The following is a 27,510-nucleotide window of genomic DNA, read 5'->3' on the forward strand; positions in this document are numbered from 1 at the left end:
AGCTCACATCACTTCTAAGCTTTCACGTGCTGTAGGCAATTAAATATAAAACCATTTTGTACATTGAATAATAAATTAATGTTTAAAAAAGCCTTTTTCTTTTTCTTTTTTTGTTATCAGCATAACATTGTAAAAGATACCTGCATCTTTAGTAAACTTCGTTCTTCACAAATTATAAATATTACACCTAACATGTGTTCTTGAAATTTATATCTTAAGAAAACCCATTTCTTTAGCTTTCTATTGCTATATAGCATGTTATTGGAACATTGCGTGTTACAGAATGAAGCAATGAAACGACAGACACCGACCAAAATAAAATGCTAAAAAATGAATAAAAGATGTTTCGGCTTCACTATGGAAGCCTTGTTCAAAATATTTTATTCGTCTCTTAAAACGTCTTTTATTCATTTTTAAGCATTTTCTTTTGGGTGGTGTCTGTTGTTTTATTGCTTCATGTTTCTTCCCGACCAGATGGGCTTTCGTCGAACCCTCAACTTCATGTTACAGAATGTGACATACTGCATGAACCTGGTACGTTGAAAAATTACACAGTGCTTGGGCATGACCTCTGAGACCTGGTAGCACCCAAATCTTTGAGGCCATGTTCAGAAACTTGTCCTATATACTAATCATCAGGTGCCCATCCCATCTGCTTATGCCCTATTAAGTAAGCTTATGTGCTGTTAATAGGAAAATCAGACAATAACCAGCCATACAGCTTTACCAAGATTGTTTCAATAGTTACAGTTAAACCATTAATGAGCCTCGATTTAAAGGCACCCTGAACCACTTTTTATCGAAGTGGTGAAAGGCATTTGAAGTTAAAATGAGCTATTTCAGAAATACTTTGCCACAAAATGTACTTCAATGCGTTCAGCAGAAGCGTAGTTATTGGCAATCAAACACGCCCTTGGTGGTGCTTCCACTCCTTCTTCAATGGTTTGCAATGCGAAGGCTACGACAAAGTCAGGCGTGCCCACAACGTTCCGCTTACTGAACGTCACCGTGGCGCGCAGTTCAAACTTGAATCTGGATGTGAACGTAGACACCACTACTTCTGATTTTGGCACCTGCGACGCAGCAAATATAAGCCAAAGGCAGTTGTCCTCAGCGAGCCGCAGTGCACTTAGCCAATGGACTTGTCGCGGCATCCCGCGGCGGCCGCGATATCTACGCTACGTAGCAGACCACGGCTACATGCAAATGTAGTGTGTATGCGCAGCGTTTGCTTTGTGCATGACAGGTCTTGAGTGCATGCTCGCGCTTATATGATTCACCTTATATGATTCACCTTTCTCTCATACGCTCGCACGTATGAGAGAATGGTGACTTCGCACTCTGCTTGCAGCCTCCATGCACCGCACACGACTGCAAAACTTGGCTGAGATGTTCACAGCAGCGTATGCTATCTGTAGACTATGTTCTTTCGTCAAGCCCAAGGGGTGGTTCAGGAGCCCTAAACGAAATTCGTAATCTAACAAACTCTAAAGTTGCAGAAACACAACCGAAAACTTGGGAAACGCATAGCCAAACTAAAAAAGCAAATTGTAGAAGACGCCACGGAGTTGGAAAGACAGCAATGAGGACAGGTATGTGATCGGGTCAACGGTCAACTAGGCAAACGGCTAGGGCAATAAACACAGTGAGCCATGGCGTTCAAGATTTACGGCACCGCGCGATGCGACACATGCAAATATTGGACGCCGTGAGCCATGTTGATGCATTGCTCTCGACGCAATCTGCACCGCAAGCACCGAGGCTCATAACCGCGGTGTTATGGCCCGACATTCTTGCGATTTGTTTATAAGTCAAGTGCTTACTAACGAGATACTATCCACTACGAATGCTCTGGAAATTTTCTAAGTTCTTTTTACTGCTAAAACTGTAAAACCTCAGATTAACAAAATTCGCGATTCAGCGAACTTTCTCGCTGCAAGTGCAACTTCGTTATATCGAGGTCGAACTGTATACTGCTCATCTATAATTAATTGAGCCAAAGTGAAAGAGCAGCACAGTTAGGCTTTAAAGGCAGCTATGACTTCTGACTGAAATTACTGAATTTCCAGTGCCCTTCATGATGAAACTGTCCTATGGCTAGGTTTACAACTGGCATCTTTATGGGTGGCCCTGTAAGACAGCTCGACCAGTACCTGCGGCAAGCAAGGGGCAAGCAATGCAGGGAAGGCATCTCCTAGGTGCTTGGCTTCCCGCAGGAGTGCCAGCTGTGTGTTGTGGTCCCCTTTGGACAGCTGGCTAACCAGAAACTCCAAGCACTCCTGGGCACGCTCCTGCATGGAGAAAAATATGTGAAAGGGGGACATTTTCAGTAAATCACTCGTGAGAACGTTCTCATAAAGGGCCTTGTTTCCTCATCACCTATTATTAGGAAGAGGTCCATTACTATGGAGGAGACTGTTTACATTTAGGTTTTAAAAAAATGCTACTGAGCACTCGGAACCAAAAAAAGAAAGTACTAGTGGAAATGTCAAAGGGACACTAAAGAGAAACACTAAACTAATTTACACTGATAAAGTATACTTTCAAAACAATATTTCGGTAATTTTATGCTAACAGGTTGATAATTAGAAGAGAAAATTGAGGCCAAACCTTCATTTCTTTAAAATTTTACCTCAAAACCCTTTTGCTGGGATGTCAGCTCTGATATCAATAGATTTTCTTCTTCTTTTTTTTTTTCTAATGAAGGCATTACAAATCAATAGATTTGAATGTATTTTTGTTTTGTTTTGTATTTGAACCGTTGTGGCGCAGTATAAGTTCCTGAAATTGTGAAGTTCAGTCTTCTACTTCTTTAAAATAAATGCTGTCCGTCTCCACTGACAAAAATTTAACTAGGCCTGAGCAGACATCAAACTCCATGACATCACGGCGAGCTAGTGTAGGAACTTCAAGGCAGCGTTGCCACCAGTCTTTTGGTTTTGTGTCATTTCTGGCTTACGAAGCTTCCTTTTGTGGTAAGAGTGACTTTTTTTGGTATTTATGTGGCTGCAGCCCAGTGTTTGAGCGAACTTCGATTACTAACAGGAGCAAAGGCAGGCTGGAGAGGGAACCTTTAGAAAGTGCTCTGACTAATAATCTCATTGACTTGCGCATAGTGTACCCCCAGTGCACTTGACGCAAATAGAACTATGTTACAGAAGAGCCCCGCAGTTACGTTCCCGGGTGCTGCGTTTTCCAGGCTGTTACGTCCTTTTCGGCCCGTCCCGGCACAACTCCCATAGAACCCAATGCATTGGTAACCCCGCTGTTGCATCGCAACTGTGGGATCGTTCCCGCATCATATGTTGCGAACTGCCACCTCGCGCCGGCCCGAGCAGCCATTTTGACTTTTCATGTCGCTTGGCTTGGTGGCTTGACGATTTCATTGGCTGCCCAAAGTGCCGGGAGCGACACCTATGACGTATTTTTAGTTTCCGCCAGCAAAAGTATGGCCTTTGAGATCCGTATTTGCTATCTAAAGATGGTGTCTATGACGCGTTGGGGTCCTAAAATTAGTTTTGGCGCATAGATGTTCTGCGTAAAGTCCAAGGGCGATAACGCTGTCGCCGCACGCCGTATGCTGTATGTGCGAGTGAAAACGTGCGAGGGAAGCCGACAACCGCGTCTGAATCTCGCGCGCGCAAGAAAGAAAAGCAGGGAGGGAGTGCGCCTTCTTCTGTTGCGCTCAAGGCACTGGCGAGGGAGCGAGGGGGAGGAAGGGATAGCAAGCGGCGTTGTACTCTAGCATCAACTGCGTACTCGCAGGCCGTCTCTTGAAAGCGATCTGTGTTGGAGGCAGCGTCTAGGCAGTGTAGGTGCATTGGCGGCTCGTAGCTTTGTGCATGCTGTGTGTTCTCGGCGCTCAGTTTGCATTGAAGCGATAGACAACAACACGAAGGTCACTTTGCTCGCTGCTACAGCGGCGCTTCCTCATGCCAGCGTCTGACAGCGCATGTGCGCGCTCATCGAGTGTGATGTGTTCATGTTTGCCTGTGGGCGCTGACACCATGCTTGTTAATATAGTTTATAAGTGAATGTTTACAAGTTTATAGGGACGATAAAACTACTATCCTTACATTGCGTAGCTGTCTACTAATTTGCTATCCTAATCGATGCTTCGGCTTTCGGGCGAAACTATGACTTTTTTTCACATCTAAGAAGTAAAATAATATGGTGTGCAGTTCAACACTACTCTCATTTCTCGGCTCTTGCGCTTCCCGGCTCTTAGATTTTTTTTTTTTTTTTTTTTACAGTCCCATGAAAAACGTATCAGCGGGGTTCCACTGTATTGTAGAAGGGTAATGCACTACTACAGCTCAACTTTATTTTCAATTCAGCATCCCTTTAATGCAACCAAGGAACGTCATTACTCGGCCTGACAAGAAACATTTGTCCTTTCTTTATTTATTTACTTTTATATATTTCAATACTCTCAATGCCACAATATCTGCTTGTTGTCTGCTGTTTGTTTTACTCAATTTGTTATTCCTGGCAGCCATAACAGTAATGTCAATGACTGAAAGGGCAGGACTCAAGCAATATTGTCAAGAATGAGGACAGCAGTAACATCAAGTGCCTTTCCTTTTTAAATATGATTTAGTAGCCTTTACTTATATTATGAATTATGTGTACTAATACCTTTGTATTTATAAATTTGTTAATGTAGTACTTTGTATCACATTTAGCCGTGTTAGTTAATTGCACAAACTTAAAACAACTCTAACACCAGCTCAGGGCGTCCAGCTGCCTACGTAACCGTGCTGCATAGAACAAAATGAGTGAAATAAAGATGACTGGTGTAGTATAATGCTGTAGAACACCGACCGCACTCAGCCGTCCCACAGTAGCCATGATGTGCGCCACCAATGTGAGGTGGACTGGTTGAGCAAGGGCCACTGCCTTCATCTTGGGCAAGTACTCGGCAAACAGCTGGGGCTTGGCCGCTGCCAGCTCCTGGAAGATCTTCAGCACAGAGCCCGTCGTGGTTGGACTGCCTAGGCAACTGCTCAGCTGGGGCACATTGCTCTCGAGGAGCTGCATAAAACAGGACATACCAAGTATTTGGTGGTCTGGCAGAATGTACAACTACAATGCAAGTCAATCTGTACAACTTCCTTTTATGCAGTACACAAGAGCAAAAACACCACACCTGCTTAAAAAAATGCAAACAAGATTGCCATGTGCATGTTCATGTTGTAGTGCAAGTCAGTACTTAAAGGGAAACTCCACCTCCACCTAGCGGATTTCCGCTGAACTATTACGTCAAGTCAGTACTGTCACAGCCGCTGGATAAAAAAAAGGTGCGGCCTGCCGCGTCGGGCGCGCTGCTATGGGAGCGAACGTGACGGCCGTAGTTGCATTGTCGGCCGCTTGGCTGTGCCGAATGGCGCTAGCTGAGGGGGATGGAACGCTTCGGCTTGCACGCGCGACGGCGTTCCAAGCGCGTTCCTAACGCATTTGCTATGCCAATGCCAGACAACAGACCCCGGCGTGTGGCGCCGCGGCGGATCACACCGTTTTCGATGCGCGCGACAGGCCGCACCTTTTTTTTTTATCCAGCGACCGTGGTACTGTACTACATTTTTGTCAACAGTGTTCTTGCAACTCTGTAGCCTCTAAAAGCATGTCAAACCAACACATAACTTTTAACCAGAACACAACCTGACCTGTGTTTCCAGTACAGTCACATGCAGTTTGCTTTTACTGAAGCATACCTTACGATGCATGGTTGAATTAGTGGCAGATGAGGACATTCCCAATATGGCCATTACAACACACTTTAGTCTCTACAGTTTCTTCCGATGCCCTTCGGCCTATGCAATGCTGCAGTCATTTTAGCGCTTTATTGACTCCGCCACACGTGTCCTTCTATTTGCCTTTGCCTACATCAATCGCCTGTTGGTGGCAAGCTCATCACACCAAGAGCATTTGCAGCACCTTTGCCTGCTCTTTGAGCGCTTCTCTCAACACGGCGTCATTAAGGTGGCGAAGAGCAAATTTGGCAAGCCAGATCTCAACTTCTTTGGCCACCACATGGACTCCAATGGCATATGGCCACTTTAAACAAAGATGCAAGCCATCATCAATTTTCCAAGACCTACTTACATTGTGCTAACTCCTTAGTTTGGTAAATCTTTACCACCAGCTTTACACACAACTGTGCCACCATCGTCGCCATCCCCACCCATTGATATAAGCACAGTGAAAATGATAAGGGTGTTTTCCATGATGCCTCCTCACAACTCACATCTTACTAAATTAACTGTGAGCCAGTCTTAATGCAGTAAAAAAGCAGACAGCTGTGGTCCTTTCCTAAAAATTTATTTTTCTTCCCCCATGATCTGTTGCTGTGCTTATAAACAAAATGACTAGCTATAACTGTGCAAATGCAGGAAATACCACTGAAAAAATGGCTGCTGTTGCATTAACCTGCAGGTAAGCATGACCAGAGTAATTGAATAAACAAGACAGGATGACTTGCTGTCTTCCTGCCAACCCAAGTATTAAGTGGCAAAGACATCAGTGAATAAAAGACATAAGTGAATCAAGGACATCAGTGAAAATTTTAAATGGGGCCTGGTGAGGGGCCCTTTAATAAAGTATGCAACTTGCGGGAATCCTCGGGTCCCATAACCATCGCATGCACGACGAACGTCGCGTTGGGAGCACACGTGCCAACCAGGTTGGCTTTACTTTCGCAGGCAGTCCACAGGAATCGCAAGCGCTATCAGCCCCACCGGATATGTCACGTGAGATCCCTCTGACAACGTCCGAGTCTCTTTGGTGATCAGCAAGCGGCAAGTGTGGAAGTCTCCACAGCCACTCCTACTTTCCCGTGCGTGGTTAGTCAACTGCATTTTTTTGCCGTGGCAATCGCCGCCATCGCCCGTATCCCCAGCTAGTAAGTCGGAAGCCCTTCTTTACCAAGCGTATTCTCTTCCAAGGGAACCCTCAGTGATGTCAACTACAGCTAGCTGGCCTGCTCAAAGTGTTAGTTGCAAGCGGTTCTCATCTTTTGTTTCCTCGAGCTTGCACTGGTGCGGTTGATGGGCAGGCGTGCGTCAACCGTGGGGCTCAGTGTGCCGAGGCATAGCACCGTCGGCATCCCCCCCTTTTCCTGACAGCCTTAACCTATAAGTTCACATGCTAAAGGAACTGCCTGTCCTGTGAACATTGTGTTTCACAGTGCAAAGTGACACAGACTCAGTGGCACAGACCAAAGGAAGGAGGAGAATGAACATCCACCAACTATGACTAAAAGTGTACAGCACTGAAAGTTGAGAGACATGCTTCAGCTGTCATTACTGCAGAGCAGGAAGTAGAAAGCAGAAGAAACCAGCACCAAACATCAGCGGCCGCAGCCCAGTTAGGTTTCACTTTTTGCTTCGGCCCGTCTTTGTGGTCGTTTGGAGTGCTTGATAGAACTTAAAGAAACTGCAAGAAATGATACAATGACAGGAAAACCGAGCAGAAAACAAGAGTTTAATGCAAGACATGCAACATTCCGGTATGTTTTACTTCGAGGAACTGCTTCGCCGCATGGCACACCTAACTGTAGTGCTTGCAGTTAAATTTTTGTAGAGGAAGACCCGTTTTATGAAAAATTTAGATTTTTTCGGAGATAGTGCCTATTAGACGGCAATACATTTTCTATATCTCATAATTTTCGTTACATTTTTTTCTTAGTAGATACAAGCGTGTGTTTACAAACTCTGTTCAATTTTATCCCACAACCTTGAATCTAGCAATTTATATCTTTTTTACGACATACATCTCGTTAATAAAACATTTATGCATGAAAATCATTCATTTTGCTTTTTGTTTGTATATTACATAAGATATTGAGTGCAGTAGCTCCTTCAGAAAAAAAAAATGGCATACCTTACAAAAAAGCGCCTATTTTCCCGACGGCAGGGAAAGAGTTAAGAATCAGCATCTCACTGTCGTCATGCCGTCATCGTTATACGCCTTTGTCTCAATATCATCCCTTCTTCATCATTCCATTGTCACTGCGTCGGCGTCGTGCAGTCACAAACATGCCTCCATGCTCATGGGCGATCTTGGCAAGTGAGTGCCATAGCAAAGTGGGACGATATCGCAGTATGTGGCATATAGCCGAATCAACGAAAGTCTCAGAATTGCCACTACATGTTAAATAAATGTGACCTCAGGAATATGGCCAGTCACTACATTTCTCAAATGCTATTCGCATTATCTTTGAGAGTCATTGTGAGGCGAGTTCTGCTGTAATTTTCTTGCGCTGCTGTTCAAATCACTCAATGAGTAAACCCTAAGCAGAGTAATACATCATGCATATTTTACAGCACAGCCTTATCACTGCTCTCACAAGCAGATGATCTGATTTATGGCACTATGCATAGCAAAGGAACACATTAGATTGGTATCGTTTTTTAGTTACACAAGCCCTTGACACTCTAGAGTGTTCAACCTTTATGATTTGAAAGATGCCTTACATTCTTTTGCTATGCCAAAAGTTTATGTAAGTTCACGCCCCATAGCTGATGTGTCTTCCTCCTAGAAAAAGTAAACATAATGTGGCTGTGTTGTACACTGCAGCATACAAACTCACAGAGGGCTTGTGCTTGGCCACCAGCTCAAAGAGGGCAAGCAAGTTGAGCTTGTCAGAGCTCTCGCAAAGGGGCAGCAGCGAAATGAGCGCCATCAGGTGGTCATGGATGGGCTCCTTCTTCACAACGTAAATGGAGGGCAGCACTCGGGCAAGGGCATAGTTGCCTGCATCACAGGTTGGCATGACTCAGATTATGGACGTTTCCCACTACAACAATGAGTATAAGTTAGTGCAACAAAAGAGCTGCAGCACTCGTCTGCAAGGTGCACACTTCAAGTATATACAGTCACGAGCAAAAGTCTGATGAATACAGATGCCGCAAAATAATTTTTTTTCTTCACAGTCTAAGCATGCAGGCTTAAATCGTACAATGCACATAAGCACAGCCTACACAAACTTGCTTAACCAATGTAATAAATTGAGACAATTACATGTTACACGGCTGTACCAGAAAAAAAAAAAAAAATTTTGTTGATGCCGTGGTCTCTAGAGTTTTGCTCCTGACTGTACATCTACAGGTTGAACTGTTGTAGGAATTAGGGGTAGGTACTGTGCCCAGAAACATGGACAAGATGCTCTGTCAGCCAAATCAGAGTTGCCGCCTAGCGACAATCAATCTAAGCTCTTGCGCCAGTTTGTGACGCTTGAATTTGATGCCGCAGCCTGTCGCATTGGCAAACAACATTCACAGAGGTACAAAACAATGGCATGTCTGGAATTACTGGAGTCAATTGAAATCTCATTCTTATTTACATAACCCAATAGGACGGTAAAAAATTGAAAAAAGAACTTGCAAAATAGACGGAAATGTTCTTTTCTCATGCAAACGATTCTGTTGATACCATAAAGCAAGACCAAGGTAAAGGCTTGAGTCAGAAAGGCAAAGTTCATGACACATATTTTTTTTTAAACTAATGAAGGTGGGCTTCACTACACACAGGTTCAGTTAATTGTACGTTTTGGCTTTTCTTATTTACATGTTTCAACACAACACACTGTATCCCAAAATTGCTCACACTTATAGAAGCTCAACAGCCTGAATCACCAGCGCTTCCTTTTCAAAAACACTAGTCGAAGTATTCACTCATCCCATGGAGGATGCCCAATTGAAATAGACAGCTGGCAACACAGCAGCAAAACAAAAAGAAGTCTTTGTTCACAACTTCAGTTTTCAACAGGCACCTTACTCCAACTGGTGTGGATTACAACTACAGAGCAGAGGACGAGTTCAAGTAGTCTTGAGGGCTGCATGAGAAGTAAAACAGCGCTGGACGAGTTGGGCTTATTCATCTTTTTTGCAAGTGCACGCATGACAAACTCAGCTTGTCTTCCGTCCGGAAAGGGTTCACTGATTCACTGCTGTCACATTTCCACTCTGGCAGTTCACCATGACTCTTAAAAGGCAAGGTGTACATTTTCAGCAAGCGCTGTTGTCAGTCTTGATAACACTAAAGATAATACTGCGAATTAAGTAATGTTTCGCTATGCAGAAAAAAATACGCAACCTGAAATGTGATGCACACAACACCAACACCAGAATTGGCATCATAACTAATGCTGAAAATTAAATTAAAAATTAAATTATGTACTTTTATGTGCCAAAACTACAATATAATTATGAGGCACACCATAGTGTTGGACGCCAGAGTAATTTGGACCACCTGGGGTTCTTTAACATGCACCTAAATCAAAGTACACGGGTGTTTTCGCATTTCACCCCCATCTAAATGCAGCTACCATGGCCAGAATTTGATCCTGTAACCTCATGCTTTGCAGCCCAACACCACAGTCACTAAGCAACGACAGCAGGTGCTGCTCTCCTTATATATGTTGGCAGTTCAATCCCAGTATCTGAACCTGTTCTGCATGCTCCACTGGGGTCCAATTAAAGGAAGTCAACTGTACTGGCAAAAGATGAACTTGCCTAAGGGGGGCAGTGACAGATTTGCTTGCACGGGAAACAACACTGGGCACGTACCACTGATAACGCTGTCCACAATGGGCTGCACGTGCGGGGACAGCAGCTCAGCGTTGTTGACAGCAGCAAGTGAGAGATAGCGGGAAAGGTTGTGACTCAGTTCTTTGTTGCCTCGGTGCAGAAACTTGATTGCAACAGGGAGTGCCAGCTTCATTACTGACTTCTTGTTGTGATTCTGCACAATCAGTACAGAGACAGCAAATCATTCCTCCGCTTAGAACGAGTTATTAAAAGATGAAAAAGGAACCAGTCACACATGCAAAAGCCACTTTTCCCACCTACTTAAAATAAAGAATTGTTAGTCGCAACTCTTCTGAAGGACAAGAACATCTATCAGCTACACAACTGATACTCTGCCCTGTACACATGCAAAACAAGGAATAGTAGAGTAGGCCTTAAAGCTTTTGCCAAATTAAACACGTGAAGGTGAACATGTGTACTGGTGATCATTATAAATGCAAGTGCAAAAACCTATAAAACAAGAAAAAGAAATAGAGCAGTAAAACAGTACATGTAACAGAATCTGCTAGCTATGAGCCCCTTCCCTGAAAATCTGACAACAAAATAAGTTGTTTGAGTTTGCACCTGCCATTTGTTAGCCAACAGCTACCTACGTGTACGTACCAGAAAAATGCAGCTGACAATGTCGGAAGCAATCTTAGCGTGTGGTGGATCCTCATCTTTTGATGAGGGACGCAGATCATGGTTTAGGCAGGACTCCAACAAAGCCACCAGAGCATGTGCATGTTGCTCTATGGTCCCAGTGTCCCTGCACACAGGAAGTAATGAGCCATGCTAGAGTGCTGAAGATTGGTCAAACTACCACAACTGATACTTCGGTAACTCAAATTTCTTGTGAATTTGAACAAATCAATAAATTTGGTCAGCCTTTTTAAACAATCTAAACCACAGCTTTAATTATTTAAGGCTTTTGCATTCTCAAGAAAATAGTACAGCCGCACTTCATGATAATGAAGTTGCATCCGACATAAAAATACTACCTTCATTATACTGGTAAAGGCCGCACCCTTACTTTATACTGATAAGCGCCGTGTCAGGGCTGCACCCCCAACTTGGCATCCTGAAACTAGGGAAAAAGAATTCCAACGGAGAAACAATCGCGTTTGGTGCAATTGCGCAGGGTGCATCGCGTTTGGTGCAACTGTGTTTGGTGCAATCGCGTTTCGCGAATTTTAGTGCGCAGCATATTTCCCTGTGCCGCTACTCGATGGTGAGAGCTGCGCAGTGACCTCTGCTGCAATGGTACATCCAGGGATTTGGGGTGTGAACAAGTCGCCGGCTGAGCCAGTGCCATTTTGACCAAATAGTTCGGTCCCGTGCAAGGGCAGCACCTCGTCAAAGTTGTGAAAAAAAGGCGCGGCCCTTACGTGAGTTTATATGGTAAACTTATATTCATTACCCTCCGAAACTAGTCACAAATATTAAATATTTAGTTTTTATAGCCGATTAGTTATATCCGTGTGCATTGCACTAATGTTTTGAGCGTACCAGAATAAGGTGGTTAGCGAGGTCAAAAAGTGATGCTGGTGACAGCGATGTAAAAGTGATGACAGACGCTGCACTAATGGCTCTTATCTTGAAGAATTAAGCAAAACAACCCAGTCTCCCATTCCACCTGATGGCAAAACACACTACTCTGTAGGGGTGTTCCAATAGTGAAATTTCTTAATTGAATCGAATATGAATACTATTCAAGAAAAAAGACCTGAATATAGAATACTTTGTCATTCCTACAAATAGTGAAATATAAACTTTTAGTAGAGTCCACTCGAAAAAAAAAATTTTTTACATTTCATTACATTATTTGATACATGCATGTAATACAGTTCACAACAAGACATCCGGTTCACTGAAGAGCTTGTAAATCAGGAATAGCTGCTTTTAGTTTCTTGTAAACCCAGACATTTACAGCAAAAGCAAGGAAACTGCGCTCCATGAGATTTGAAGCTAAACATTTTGACAGAATTACCTGTCTGGTTGGGAAAATCACCCTGAAAATCACCCTGAAAATCAACCATCACCCTGGTGATGCAGATCTCCATGAGATGCACTAAAAAAGTGTTGTACTCATTGGAAAGCAGAGCGATACACTGCACATTCTTTTAAAAAGTTCCAAGCTAGGCGACACTGGCCAAAGAATTAATATGTAAATTGTGTTGCCTAAATAGAATCAGAAAATTCATGTAATAGGCTATATGCAAGATATTCTTATTGAATGACTGGAAATCATTTAGCAAAAATCACCTATCTGCCCTGTGCATTTATACTCAGGGACTGGTGCTTATGGGCGACAATTGAGGCTCTCCTGCAGCAGAATCGTTTGGAGCAGTTCTCACTTGCATCAGTGCTTTTCCTTCGAGCCTCCAATAAAGTGTTGTTATCCCTTAAATTCGAACAAATATTTGACAACATTGAATTGTGAATTCTCATATCAAATATATTCAATTCATAACCAAATTTAAAATTCGCATATCCTTACTGCTTTTGATGTTTGCGTTCATCTTTGAGCTCGAGCCATGCCCATCCTCTGAAGCCACCAAATAGCCCAGCCACAAATTAGCCCCGCCCTTAGTGCTGGCAAGATGCAAGTCCATCTCACCGGATGGCAGATGTGACCCTGGTGATGCAGATCTCAACCACACTTTGGATATTGTCACTGTGAAGGAAGTCCGAGCCGCTGGCAATGTCACGGATTTTGGTCAGCACCTCCGACAGGTCGCCCACAATCTTTTGGTCCTCCACCGAGAACAGGTCACCTGCCCGTGACAGGTCTCGGTTCTCCAAAACTTGTGCCAGCAGCTCGTGCATCCTGGCACATTGCTTGGAAGTGTATTCCACTTGTTATCCACCCTGGGATGCTGCAAGTCAAGATGGATACCGCAGGCAATCATTGCAAGCAAATGCCAACACTGAATAAACAAACTAGCACCCACATAAAGGGATAATGAGGGATTGCTTGCTGAGAGATTCCCCAGCCGCGGATATTATCTGGCTCAAGGTGGACACCTGTGCAATTCCACTGCAAGGGGAAGGGAAAACGAAAGGTGTGAAACAGTGCAAACTTAAGAATGAAAGAAGTGGAAGTGAGGCAGTTGTCAAGTGACAAAGTCCAGCAGTAGCTGTGCCGCTCAGCTTTAAAAATAGAAAATTGAAGGGAGAGCTCAAATGGGATAACGTAAAACTATTCCACTCTGCTTTTGCTCAAAATCCACTACAGTTAGCCCTCTGACAGGTCAAAATAGCTCGGGCCCTGCCCATTATACAATGGAGTTCACTATTCTCCAAGAAGTATGCAAAATGCATGTGAGCTTGGTCTTCTTCATTAGCGAGCCTGCGGGAGAACAGTGAGGCATCCACCTTGTCTGTCTTCTGTGCCAGGTAGTTCACAAGTGTGAAATGTAACTTTAAAAGCAACACACAGGGCCAATTGCAGCATGTCTACTGCAAATTTTTATCCGTATCATTTTGGAATTCTTCACTTGCAGGTATATATATATATATATATATATATATATATATATATATATAAATGAGAAAAAATTGTTTTAACACCTTGCATTCATATTTGTTAAACTCATGACTATTTCATATCGTTCATGCTAACTGCTTTTCCATGTTTAACATTGCCATGTATGTTTATTTCCAATTTACATCAACATATTGTATAAATAATTTTCCTACGTTTAACCATGTTCACCACAATGGTATCCTGCAATGTGTAGTCCAATAGGAGGTCTCACTCCCAGTCTTGTAAATTTGAGACCTCCTACAGCATTTGCGTACTTTTTGTAGAATGTATGACATGTATATCGATTTAAAAAATAAAAAAATCTAGAAGAAAGTTGCACAACAGCTTTGCTATTAATTGATACAGCCCTGATATCTCACTTAAAGCATTTGGTCTGTGATGACAGCACAACATTACGCAGTACTAAGCACAACACCTTTATTATTTTCTTAACAATCTGGGTAATTTGAGTCCTGCAAAGGTGCATCAAAGGTCTTGCAAAGGTGCTTCAATGCAGCCAGTCATAAATGTATCTTCAAATGCCAATGCTGGTGTATTGGCAGAACCTTCAATTGCTCCTTCCTGTATTGCAACACAAGCTGGGCCACGATTTTGTAGCGATGCCTTTTCCAATGCTATTCCTTTTCACTCTTCGTGAGTGGTTGAGCACCACTCTGCCCATGTTATCAGTGGGGTCAGCCGGCAGTGGACGGTGGCATAGAATTGAGTGGAAGGCATCGCTACAATATTACGGCCTTGGTTTTCACATTTCCTGCAGTCTTTCCTATACTTAAAATAGCTGCACCATGATGACAGTTTGCAATCATGCTCTTCAACTTGTGTAGAATGCAACTCTAATGCAAATATCCCATTGGAGTTCGCAATACCTCAATTATATATTTATAAAAGAATTTATCATGAAAGGTCTGAAATAAAAGCGATAAGAATTATCAGGTTCTTAGATGCTTCAGCATCTGTAGACAAAGAATAACTGCTTCACTGACATCTAAAGTTACTAGCAGCCTTTTTTATAGCCAAAACCAAGCACTTTCTGCAAATGAATACTAGTTCATTATTATCAGTTGGAAAGCATTTAATATGGGCACATGAAGATCTCAGTGACAGAATGACTGCAATGACTTCCCTTTGAATAGGAAGAATGTTCAGCCTACCACAATCTGCCAACCACGGACTCAGGCTACATCCACTGAGGATCAGCAGTGTCTGGCCCAGGCCCGTAGCCAGGAATTTTTTTATTTTATTCTATATTTTTTTTTTTTTTTTGGGGGGGGGGGGTTTTGCTGAAGGCCATGACTATTTGAGGAAAGCACCTATTTTTCAGTAATTATTTTCGGTAAAGATCAAAATACCGGGGGGGGGGGGGCAGCCTCTAGCCCCCCCCCATCTTGCTACGGGCCTGGTCTGGCAGCTTAGATCGAACTGGAAACGATGAGAGTGGCCAGCCAACTTCTGGATTAAGTTGCTTTTGTGCTTACTAACCTCCAGTTTTTTTGTTTTTTTCACCCTTTCTCATAGGACATGCGGTGCTTTCAAATGAAAGGCACGCCTCTTTTTCATTCTGAATGCACCCAGGAGTGGTGTTGCCGAGCGAGGCATGATGCCAGCGACATGCCACGCTCAGGCAGTCAGGCATCAGCAATGTTATTAACACCTCAGCAATACTGCACCAGGAAAACATGACCATCTCAAATAACCAATGATTCCAACTGTCTATACATGCAAATACGAGGGACAATCCGAAAGTAAGTTTCGTCATTTTTTTTTTAAAGAGAACATGGTACATCAGGTGAAACAAACAATCGTCATAAGAATTCACAGCCGTTGCTGGTTCGATGACGGAAGGAATGTCAGCGGAGGAGGAATGACGCATGCGCAGAGCACCGAAGAAGAGAGAGTAGCAGCAGACTGGCATGCCCGAGGTTATTCGAGTACAAATCACGATGGCAGACAGACATGTGCTGACAACATGGTCGCCGATGGAAGTGTATGAAGTGTTTCCAGTATGAATGAGTACGTGGTACTAGTGTGTCCGTTACCTATGAACAGCTACAGATCGTGTATAGTGAAGAGGTCATGTCTCGTCAAATGGTTGGTCGCTCGTGTTGCATGGTCAGTGAAGGAAGGCAGAGTGTGGAGGATGGAGGTCGAAGTGAGCGTCCCTCCACACCACGAATGAAAACAACATTACCAGAGTACAGGACAAGCCACACTATCGGGGGGTCCCTTCCAAAACAATACTGAGGTGGAGCAGGCTGTACGACAATTCCTCGCATCGCAGGGCCACCAAGTTTTACCAGAGTGGTTTCTTCAAACTGATTGCACGCTACAACAAATGTATGAATGTCAGTGGCTACTATGTGGAAAAATAGTGCAAGGTGTATTATAGTTCATGATGCCATGGTGTACCTTTTTTTGGCAATAAAGTTTCCATGTGAAAATAAATGACAAAACTTACTTTCGGAACGTCCCTCATACCAAAAAAAAAGAAAGGCTCCTATGGCAGCACATTTTTTCCCCTGAATCAACTGGAAGCATTTGTTTTTCCACTGGACCAAGTGTGCACGTCACCTTCTGGTAGGTAAGCTCTAAACATGAGACCATCATGCACCTCACATGACATGGTCATGCACATGACATTAGCGGCGGTCAAAAAGGCTGATTAAGGAGCAAAATATACGCTACACTGATAATCACTGCAAAAGAAAAAAATATGAGCAATGTGCTTGAACAACCAGAATTTTATCGCTGTGTGTTAGCCACATAAAACATGCAAACAGTGTAGAAGCTACTAAAGAGAAATCAGAATTGCAAAAGATCAAGCTAGAAGAGTGACAGCTTACAAAAAGTATGTGCTGATACTGTCACTGAAATACTTTGCAAATAAATTATTATAAACTATCTATTTCATATTATTCTAGCCAAATTAACACAAGGCTTGTAAGCCCTTTCTAGGCAGTTATAATCATAATCCTCTATATGTATGTGAATACCATCTTTGCAAGTAGTAAACCAATTAGATGTCAGAATGCATACCAAGGCAACACAGTTTACTAAATTCCAGTCTAGAGTGTTTTGGAACACACGATCTGCGGTAAAACCAAATTTGCTCACATCCTCGAGAATATACCATGCAGTGATGATGATCATGAGCGCAACACTGAATTACAAACAGATTCAGTTTTTTCGTTGCCTGTGTACTGCAAAAACTGAGCTGCTGTACACTGGCTTAGTGATGTTTGTACAAATGAGTGGCATCGTTCTGGATTTCAAGAGAGCTTGTTGTTGAGCTAGCTAACTATATATATGGTATGAAAGAAGTGCAAGGCTCCCAATGACAACATAGTGAAATGCAACAAAATGTCAAATGAACGTCAACTATCCATTTTTACGCGTTTTATCACGTCTCAGTGCATTGCATCCTTTTGATGAAAGAAACAAGGCTTTACATTTATTGACGTTACTTTATACTCACGCGTTAAATTCAAGCTCCACGAAAGCATGCAGCACTGTTGTGACCGCCAACACAACACTGTCATCTACCACGCCAGTTCTTAAAAGTCCAACTGCTGCTTTTTAATTAGTAGAATAATAGACAGCAACTAAATAATACCAGCAGTGCCGTCACGTCCGCTACACCTTGGCGCACAGAATTTTTTCACAAGAGGCGTGCGAACAGAAATTTGAAGGGCCCGTGGTTCATGACTCATGTGACAGATGCTATTCTCGACGTCACCTCGCAACGCTTTTTTTTTTTTTTTTTTTTTTTTTGCGCTGTCATGAACATGATAGCGGGCGTGCTAGCATGACTTCTATTCGGTGACAAGCCTTCCAGAGGCGCCAGTGCATAAGGTCAAAGCTGTCAGTAACGAATGGATCACGATCGACTAGCGTCCCTAGCTGCGCAGGCAGTTTCAAAGGTTCACAAACGACCGCATCACGACGTGTCGCAATGAGCGAGGATCTACATGTGCTTGGTTCGGCCGTGAAGTGGAGTGAAATTCGTATCACAGAGCGAGCGTAAAGATAATCTCGGTGCGGATATATCAACAGGTGAGGCGATTTCATCGGTACGCTACGCTCGTTGTATGCGAAGCGGGTGCCCTGAGGTCACCGTTACGGATTTACTAGGCGATGGCAGCATAGCGCAACAGGTAACCGAGTCGGCGCGACTCTTGTTATCACAGCCGCGGAAAGTAATGATCAGCGGTGTTGTCGCATCAAATCAAGGGAGCGTGAAAGCACGCGGCAGCCCTTTGAGAGAGACGCCTTCTTTCAGGTGCACGAGAACCTGCGTGTGCAGACGTCAATGACTTACGGAGAACGTCGGCGACAGCGTCTCACAATCTCAAGCGGTCGCGGATACAGGCGCGGAACGTCGAGACAAGTACCAGGCGTTGAGAGCCGTACACTCAAACGCTCGACAATAGCCAAGCGAATTCGCACATTTCAATTGGGAAGATTTTAAAACCACCGAAAGGCACTTGTGGCACGTTTGTTTTCATTTTGTTTTAGCTCAAAATAAGAGTCTCCGTTGTGTCTACTAAACCGCAGTTTCGCACATAAGATTTCAACCGCTTCTCCATAGAGTTTCTCAGTGAAACTCTATGGCTTTTTTCATCGACGAAAAGTTAAATCAAAATATCTCGCCCTAAAGATGCATTCATAAACTAACCGAAATTGGTATATTAACGTTTTGCATTGAAACCCTTATGGTCGTGTCATTGGTTGTGCCATGCAACGTAGAGTTATATAGTGCCTAGTGGTGCCTAGAATTCTAGGCACTATAGTAGTAGAGATTTGCGTTTTAAAATCAAACAAACATAGAGTTTCTAACTCTAGAGAAAAAACTTGGCGAAAGCAGTAGCTGAGGCGTCACGTGTCGAAAAATTGTGCGAGGGCGCTGCGAGCGAACTGCATTTAAAGCCCCGCATATTCAACGTACTTTCTCTGCGGGTAGAGTGGCTTTCTGTGGGCGCCGAGGCCGATTGCGCATAATGCGGTCTTAAAATAGTGCTTTATTTCAGCAACAAATTTATGTTGACACCATTTTGCCGAACATATATATCTGAGGCATGGATTATACGACACGACGTCTTCAGTTTTGCTGTCGTCAAGCGCGTCGTCTGCTAGCGAGCGCGCGGTAGTTGCGCGGACGCTGGCGGACGCTCAGTTTTTTCCGCAGAACGTCTGTGCACATAGCCGCCGACTACGGGGAAGGGGGGGGGGGGGGGGGGGGGGGGGGGGCGCTCCGGGGCTCGAGCGCCTTCCGGAGATTTCCGGGCCCGGCGATGCAGAAGCCCCTCCTGACTCCTCCTCCCCCCCCCCCCCCCCCGCCCCCCGCTCCTAAAATGTCAGTGCCAGAGTCCTGTACCCAAACCGTTTATGGTTCCTGTTGAGTTGCCTCTACATTTTCCCTTGTAATGTTATTGTGGCTAAAAGCTGCCTGCATCATTGTTGACGCGGACGTGCACGGCTTTTATTCATACTTTCGCTTTATTTCTGAAAGTCCTGGCAATAGGAAAACAAGCGCATTAGAATTGTACCAACGGCGGCTCCCTCATCCGTATTTTTTCACTTCAACATGTTATTTTAATTTCCAGTGTGAACATCATGCACAGACACATTATATTTCAATGTGTACACAGGACAAAATTTATATTTTGAAAGAGAAAGAGGTAGCCAACTAACAATTATTTCTAATGACACTGATAGCCTATGTCTAGAGAATCAGTATGTTGCTGTATGTTCAACTCGCTACAGATTGCTTTGCACTTTTTTGACGCTGAAAAATACCTGCAGACTTCAGTGACCCCTTCGGCAGAGTATTTGTGTGTGAAATAGAGTAGAGTGTGTGAAATACACCTGAATGATAGGTGTCTCAGCATTGCTTCTCTTTCCAGTAGGTAATGCTAGCGACTCATGAAAAAAACTAAAAACTTATAATAATTTACAACATATATTGAGGATGGAAACATCGCTACGTGCACGCAGAGGCCATAAATATATATAATTAACTTAGTAACCGAAGTGAGGCCAAGCCAGATTCACTCGAAATCAGAATCAATAGCAGTCATACACAGCAGAGCTTCTACTAGGACTCAGAAAAAAAGAGAGGCTGCAATTTTGCCGGAAAGGCGAAGCAGTACTAATGATAGCGAAGCATACGACAATTACACGAAAAATTCTTCCCGTATAAATCAGTGTAAGAGCCGCACCCACAACTTGAAAGCAAATATTTTTTTAAGAATCCAACCGAGAAGCAATCGCGTTCAGCGCGATTTCGATCGCGCTCCACTGCGAATTTTCCCGCGCAGCGTACTTTCGCGCGTGGGAACTATAAAAAAAAAGTTCGTTATAACTTAAGAAGACAAGAGAGGCACCCCGCCTTGACCACTGAAGCGCAGCAGCCGATTTCCACCGCGACTAAGGAAATAGTCCCGCTGACGCGACTCGGCTCAGCTCGAAGCGCGGGCTGCCAGGTCCTCTGTCGGCGGGGTCACCGGCCGCCTGGCTCATGACGTCAGTCTAGAGTACACGCCCATTGGTGGATGCTCGTGTGCATCCACCTTTGGGGGGCAAATACCGCTACCTTCTAAAGTTGTACACGACTATAGATGCGGAGAGGAGGCGATCACGGAGGTTTACGGTGGATTTCATACCCGTAGTTGGAAAAATTAGATAAAATGGCTCGGTCCCTAATTGTAAGGCTCGTCAAAATTGCGGTAAAAAAGTGCGGCCCTCACACGAGTCTGTACGTTGGTTATATCACCTATAGATAGTTTTCATGTGACGTCACGGAAGCAGCTCCCACCGTTCTAGTACCTAAAGATGGCGGCTACGATGACGTCATTGCACCATCTTATCACGCGCACTCTGTTTTACTTTTTGACGGTGACTGTTTTTCACAGGTTTATCGCTGTTATCGCTTTGAAGTTCGACGCAAGACGCGCCTGTCGTGTTGTAATGCTGTCATGTTTCTTGATTACGCCGCTTCTCGACCTGCTGGTACCTAAAGATGGCGTCCGCGATGACGTATGTGCAAGCTATCTATATGAATTGTAGTAACATTTACTCACTGCACGGACCATGTAAACTTGTAAATAGGGACTGGATAACCACGAGCAGTCGCTATCACAACGCTGGCATTATGATGAACGCCGGCAGCAGGGGCGAACGGCGATTCACCGAGACTCCGAAAATTAGATTAATCATCATCTGCATATTTTTATGTCCACTACAGGACAGCTTCTGTCAGCGATCTCCAATTACTCCTGTCTCTTAACTTAGGCTATGCGATCTGCACACTTGGTGCGCGGAAAAACAGCCTAAGGAGGAAGACAGCGCGCATGAAGTTAGCAGCCATCCCTAGCTGCTCGCCCTTGATCATTGCACCCCCCTATGATTACCAACAATCGGATACGGCACGCGGGCCGCGTAAGCGTCAACCGCACACAGTAATTTGCAGCTGCGGCAGGGCTCGATGAGAAGACGCGTGCTCTCCTCCCCATGCGTGCATTTGATCACGTGACCTCCAACTAACCCGAATATTGAGCTCGTGGGAAGATAATGTCCATCGAGTGTTACGGCTCAGCGTTACGGGCTTTTTCTCGCATCCGTAGTGTATGGGTCGCTCACTCATATGACTTTTGGACTTTACACGGAATATCATGGCGACGACTACAGCAAAAATTTGGCTGGTGTGCCGATACAATTGCCGTCGCAATAAAAGGAGAAATAGAAAACAGGCGTCGAGCTCGCTTCTACCGCGGCTGCGGACGTTGCAATGTGCACCGGCTACAATGTGCACACAGCATGAGCACCAACGACAAAACCAATAGTGGGCACCTCGCTTATCGGTACTTCGCCAGAACCCGTCTGACGCTGAAAAGGAAGCGTATTTTCCACCGTATATAAGCACCAGCGGAAACATAACACTAGGCGCGCTGGGAGACAGCGCACGCGAAGGGACCAGCCATCTGGGATGGCCCAAGCTTGAACTCGGCGAAGATTAACTCCAAAATGAAGCGCTTGACCCACATATGTATGGCAGAGGCAGGAAAAGTAGAAGTTGACCCGTGTGTTCTAGTCGCTATATATAGGCGAAAGAAGACTCCACGCCACTATCAAGAAGGTTCCTCAGCTCACATGTTTTCATCAGCGAGTGACATGTACCGCCGGAGGTTCTATGAAGTACTTGACACAGTGCTGTCTTTGCTAAACAACAGGTATCCACCCAATATGTGGCAGCATAAGTCCCACATTGAGCAGCTTGTCATAGAGAAGGAAGACGAAGCATATATAACATAGTTCTACGGTGACAACCTTGAACCAGGACGCCTGATTTTGCAGAGATATGCTGATTGACATTTTAAGCCAGCAAAGGTCGGAATCATTGCACACATTTGGGGACGTCGTGCACATGTTTACGGGGGGGGGGGGGGGGGGGGGGCAAAACCTTTTGCCGGAAATGGCCAAGCTAAAAAAATTGCATTGGCCATACCGGTCTTGTCGGAGCGAAATGCGAAAACACCCGTGTACTTAGATTTAGGTGCACGTTAAACCCCAGGTGGTCCAAATTTCTGGAGTCCCCCACTACGGCGTGCCTCATAATCAGATCGTGGTTTGGCACGTATAAAATCCCTTAATTTTTTTTTACCACATCCGAGAGGTCCTTTTCCAATTGCCTCGGCGACTGAAAATGTACTTGCGGTCGACGACTGGACAAGCCCGTTTGAACCATCTGGCAATTTTTTCACTCCCACAAAGAACTCTCCCGCAAAATCAATTTAATTAATATTGCCGACGACTTCATTCCCAGATGAAGTGCCCGAACGAACACGTTTTAAATGATGGTGAAATCATCGTATCAGACAACGAACTGATATCTTTAATAGGGGAGAGAAAGGCACCAATTTACAAGTCAAAGCAAACCACCTTGTTTAGAAAACAACGTAAAAAGTTATACAATGGAACGAAAATGGGGTCCATAACAGCGCAAGCAGAGTGAGGGCATTTGGGTAAGAAAAGACGCGTGGTTGCGCTATTTGTAAAACTCCATAGTCTATCTGTGCATTTTCCTTAATTTTTATTCGTCGTAAGCTGTATTTGCCTTTCAATAACGTACACAATCCACGTTGTTCCTATATTGGCTATCGAGTCCTTTTGTGCTTTTGATATATCGCTGTCTTATTATTTATTTGGGCACCTGATAAGTTTTACTCTATAATTCTTTGTTCTGCCTGCGGAAAATAAACAAAACCAGTGGCATAAGGCATGCTTTGACATATGAAACTATGGCGTTATGGAATCACACTATGCTTATGCTAATAATTCTAGTCATAAGTTGTGTTCAGAAATTGTTATATATCATTTAATGTTTATATATGTTATGTCTTACCTTCTCAATAACTGACCTTTCATCAGGAAAATATTTCTTGATTGTATCTTTTGTATTAAATCTTTTACAAGGCGTTACATTGCTTTTTTATAGATGTATACTTGTGCTACTTAATACGCACAAAACACATGTATCTCCCTATAACTGGATCAGCTTGTCGCATGGCTCAACCAAGAGACGCGAGTCTCTTGGTGGTGCGAGGGGACTCAGGCTGTAAAACTGAATTGTCTCCTGCTCTAAGGTCTTGCAAATACTCATATAAGCTCGTACAATCTTTTGAGGTCACACGAAGTTTCCAGTGTAACTGTTATTAAAGGTAATATATATATATATATATATATATATATACATATACATGGGTGAGGTTCGGAAAGCTGGTCAGGCCACCCCCCCCCCCCCCCCCTGTAAAAAACACTTTCCGCCTATGTCTGTGCAGTACATTTTTTTTTTTTTTTAGTTGCTTCAGTGCACCCATGACTATTGACGGTCGGTAAATGGTAATGAGCCTCATATCTCTGACATTGAGCTGCGTAAGAAAACTTTATTGATATCGTGTCATTTCACGCACGCTTCTTGTTGGTGGAATATTGATCAGGGACAATGATCGAAGAAAACAATATTAGAGTGAAATAAACCAGGTTTAATAACTGCGTGGCGCGGATAATGACCAATCAAGAAGGTTAACCAAAAAAACAAAAACAAAAAAAAAAAACAAAAAAAAAAAACACACTTCTGGATTGGCGGCGCCCGTTATTGTTTACCAGCAGGGGTGAAGCCAGCGCTTGCCCCGACTTCAACTTTTAAGAGTGCCGCGCAGGCTGCAGTCCGCGCACACGTTTTTGTTGCGCGAATATAAACGCTAGGCTAATTGTAAAATAAAAGGTCGTTGTTTCTTGCTAAAATATATTTGGCTGAGTGTTAACACTACAAAAATGTACCGAGGCATTTAAGTTTCCCCGTAAAACCTGTGAAAGAACGGTGTACATTTAATAGAATCTTTCGAAGCAGCATTGCCACTCCAGAAGTTTTTTTTTTTTTTAACCTCCTTGTGACCAATGCATTTCTAGGTAATTAAATCAAAGGGTGCATAGACACATACGAGGTGTGCTCAAAAAGAAACCGAACTTTTGCTATAATGCCTTTACTGCTTATGGTACAACATTTAAAGTGCTGTCCCCTTAAAAGTAGAGGCAATGCACTCTTCCCGTCGAGTTTCAAGGTCATCCAGGCATACGGGCCTGGACTCTAGGCTTTGAGCATGCCAAATTGCTTGCCATATGTTGTACATCCTCCTCTCGTCATCGTCACCCATCATGCGCCTCTTTCTTCCCTCTTCCCCTTCCCCCAACGCCAAGTAGCTGGTTAGAGGAATTTACCTCAGGCCGCCCTCTCTGTATTTCGTATCATTAAACTTCTCTCTCTTCCCATCTTTTCTTCCATTTTGGGAAAGCCTCCTGGAACGCACTTTCTGGAATGGCGCGCAGGTCTCTTCGCGCATTGTCCTGGATCTCCTCTACGGTTTGGAAACGATGTCCTTTCAACGTGGTTTTCAGCTTGGGGAATAGAAAAAAAAAGTCTTCTGGGGCTAGGTCCGGAGAATATGTTGGGTGGGGCACAACAGGAGTGTGGTGTTTCGCTAAGTAGCGTATACGGACAAGGAGCGACGCGCCCAATTCATCGCTCTTCTATTTCCATTACTTTTTAGCACACATAATGTGCTCATCTGATGCTATAAACATCAGTCTGTTTTGCTGACGCATCAAGCAAATTGCGGACCTCAGTGTATACATACAGCCGCCCAAACCTGTAACTAGAGTGCGCGAGCGGTGACTTTAAACTTACAAATGACTATGCTCACAAAGCTCGTGAATTTGGGCGGCTGTGCATGTGTAAAAAAAAAAGCTGGCTCTCCCGTAATTGAGAGATGTAAGCATGCAATGGCTACCGGCAAAGCAGATTGATGAGATGGTACTAGCCACAATCTTAAAATTGGTAAAGTGCATGTTCGCAAGGGCACACCCCCCCACACCAAAAAACCATCCGCGCCGTGCCGGACTGGTCACGCAGCGTGGCGTCATCTCTCGAACAAGGCGGCGCAAAACCCGTGCCGCGGAACTCGCGGACCACTGGCGTTGAAAAGAGCACTGGCAACCCTGTCTCTGCACCAAAAAACATCAATCAAGTGTATGGTGCCCTGTATCTGCCTTCTGAATGTTGCTATTGGAAATGACAAATAAAACTTCAGTGTACTAGAAGTTACAGCTTGAGTGACATAGTGAACAAACACTAGGAACAACTCTGAAGCAATATTTTTTGTAACTTGTTTGGGCAGTAACTAGCATATGTAATGTGGTCCTGTACAAAGGGTTGGGGGCCAGAGACCACATTATCTTAACTTCTTACTGAGTGCCTAGATGATCTCTTGCTCATTACGGCACTGGCTTTTCGATTAGGGCCAATTGAAGGTCACCGACAACGGCAGCTAAAATCATTTCATGCTTAATAAAAAACTACACAAAATCACTGCTCGAGATGTTTGCGCAAGGCTGTACAATCTTAAGCGGCAATCACATGTATGCGACATCACAGAAAAAAGTAGCGACAAATTTACACTGGTGTCTGAATACAATCGTGTGCCCGTAAAGAAATTGCATATGTACCATGAGACCTATGTTTTAACAAAGATGTATTAGTGCTAGCTTTAATATGCTACCATCACCAGTGAAAACTGGTTTCATGCCGCCAGAGTGAAATGCTGTGGTGCCATCTGGCGAGAACTCAAAACACTTTCGCAGCTCTCGATGGCGTCTTAGGCCCAATAGTGTCAAAACGAACAACTTATCTCAATAATGACAAAACAATGGCGATACCTTGTCCTCAGCTTGAGGTGAGACAAGGTGATGGCTGATTTAACTTTTTTTTTTTTTGCTGTCACGGTAGACAGCAAGCTATGTGCAAAACTTTAGTGCATAGATCAGCTGGTTCCAACAAAAGGTACAATTTGCAGAATTTAAGATGTTAAAACGAGTGTTTCATCAAATGAAAGTACGCTGGTACATTGCAACAGGATAATGACAACTGACGAATGGTTTATTAAACACACATACAAAAGAAAATGTTTTTGTACCCTATGCAGGTGTGAAGGCAACATAATCCTTCAAGCAAAACCTTCTATACAACAACACAGTGCCACGGGCAACTTGCCTCCGAATGGCTAACTACATTGCTAAAGTAGCACTCTGCTACTGTTCCGAGACTTGTTCATTCTGGAAAACTTACTAGGTTCACTTAGCAACCTTAAAAGGAAGCGCTTCCATTTCCGCCACTGTGTTAAAATAAGTTTGTCTTTTGATGCAAGACTACCACAGAGTTCAATTAGCATGTAGTACAACATCAATCTGTACCCTGCAAATAAATGTATATGCTATTAAAAAAATGAAAGAAAAGATAGTGCCCTGAGTCACAGTCTCAAATAAATGCAACTTTCTGTCTTTGTGGACAAAGCATGTCTGCAATTTGCAGGCTTTCACAGACCAACAAACAAACACCAAAATAATCTCAAAAACATTCCAAAAGATCTTAAGTATCAATATATCATTCCATTCAAAATGTTCGAAAATTGTAAAATATTTCAGCACATGTTTTTCAAATGCTACAAGGCAGCTACACGATATTTCACAGTCTCACACACCTAAAAAGTTAAATATCAAAAACAATCCAAAAAATCTGATCATAAAGTATGAACACAGTCTCGTTGCTCACTAGCTTTTCTCCTACAAACTCTACTTGTCAAATGTAACATTAACACAAATGATGAGACAAACAATAACAAGCTCATGCCTCATGTACAAGCAACAGTCATTTCACCAATTGTGAAAAGACAATAAAAAACAACTCCCGGCCAGCAGGAATGACTAACAACATTGCTCTTTCTTTACAAGCACTAGGTTTCTAGCAACATGGCTAGGAACAGTACAATATTTATGCAGTATTAA

At 43.6% G+C, this 27,510-nt stretch overlaps 1 protein-coding gene across 4 annotated transcripts in view; it reads right to left on the minus strand.

The window, feature by feature from the left end:
• LOC119446784 (ventricular zone-expressed PH domain-containing protein homolog 1) overlaps window positions 1-18,648 on the minus strand; it is a 70,029-nt gene extending 51,381 nt beyond the window's left edge. For 2 of the 4 annotated variants that reach the window (XR_007466169.1, XM_037711332.2), the window contains exons 1-7: window positions 18,434-18,647; window positions 13,189-13,447; window positions 11,193-11,337; window positions 10,569-10,743; window positions 8,591-8,754; window positions 4,825-5,034; window positions 2,154-2,291 (exon numbers count right to left, since the gene is read on the minus strand). Coding sequence is in view for 1 of the 4 variants with exons in the window: in XM_037711332.2 (XP_037567260.1) it covers window positions 2,154-2,291; window positions 4,825-5,034; window positions 8,591-8,754; window positions 10,569-10,743; window positions 11,193-11,337; window positions 13,189-13,397 (1,041 nt within the window). In the remaining 3 variants the exon portion in view is untranslated. Of the gene's footprint in view, window positions 1-2,153; window positions 2,292-4,824; window positions 5,035-8,590; window positions 8,755-10,568; window positions 10,744-11,192; window positions 11,338-13,188; window positions 13,448-17,590; window positions 17,680-18,433 lie in introns of those variants that run through there. The other 2 variants (XR_007466171.1, XR_007466170.1) reach the window with 2 other exon arrangements.
• Between the last annotated feature and the right edge of the window lie 8,862 nt (window positions 18,649-27,510).

The sequence above is a fragment of the Dermacentor silvarum genome, chromosome 3 (genome assembly GCF_013339745.2).
Source record: "Dermacentor silvarum isolate Dsil-2018 chromosome 3, BIME_Dsil_1.4, whole genome shotgun sequence".
Classification (NCBI taxonomy): domain Eukaryota; kingdom Metazoa; phylum Arthropoda; class Arachnida; order Ixodida; family Ixodidae; genus Dermacentor; species Dermacentor silvarum.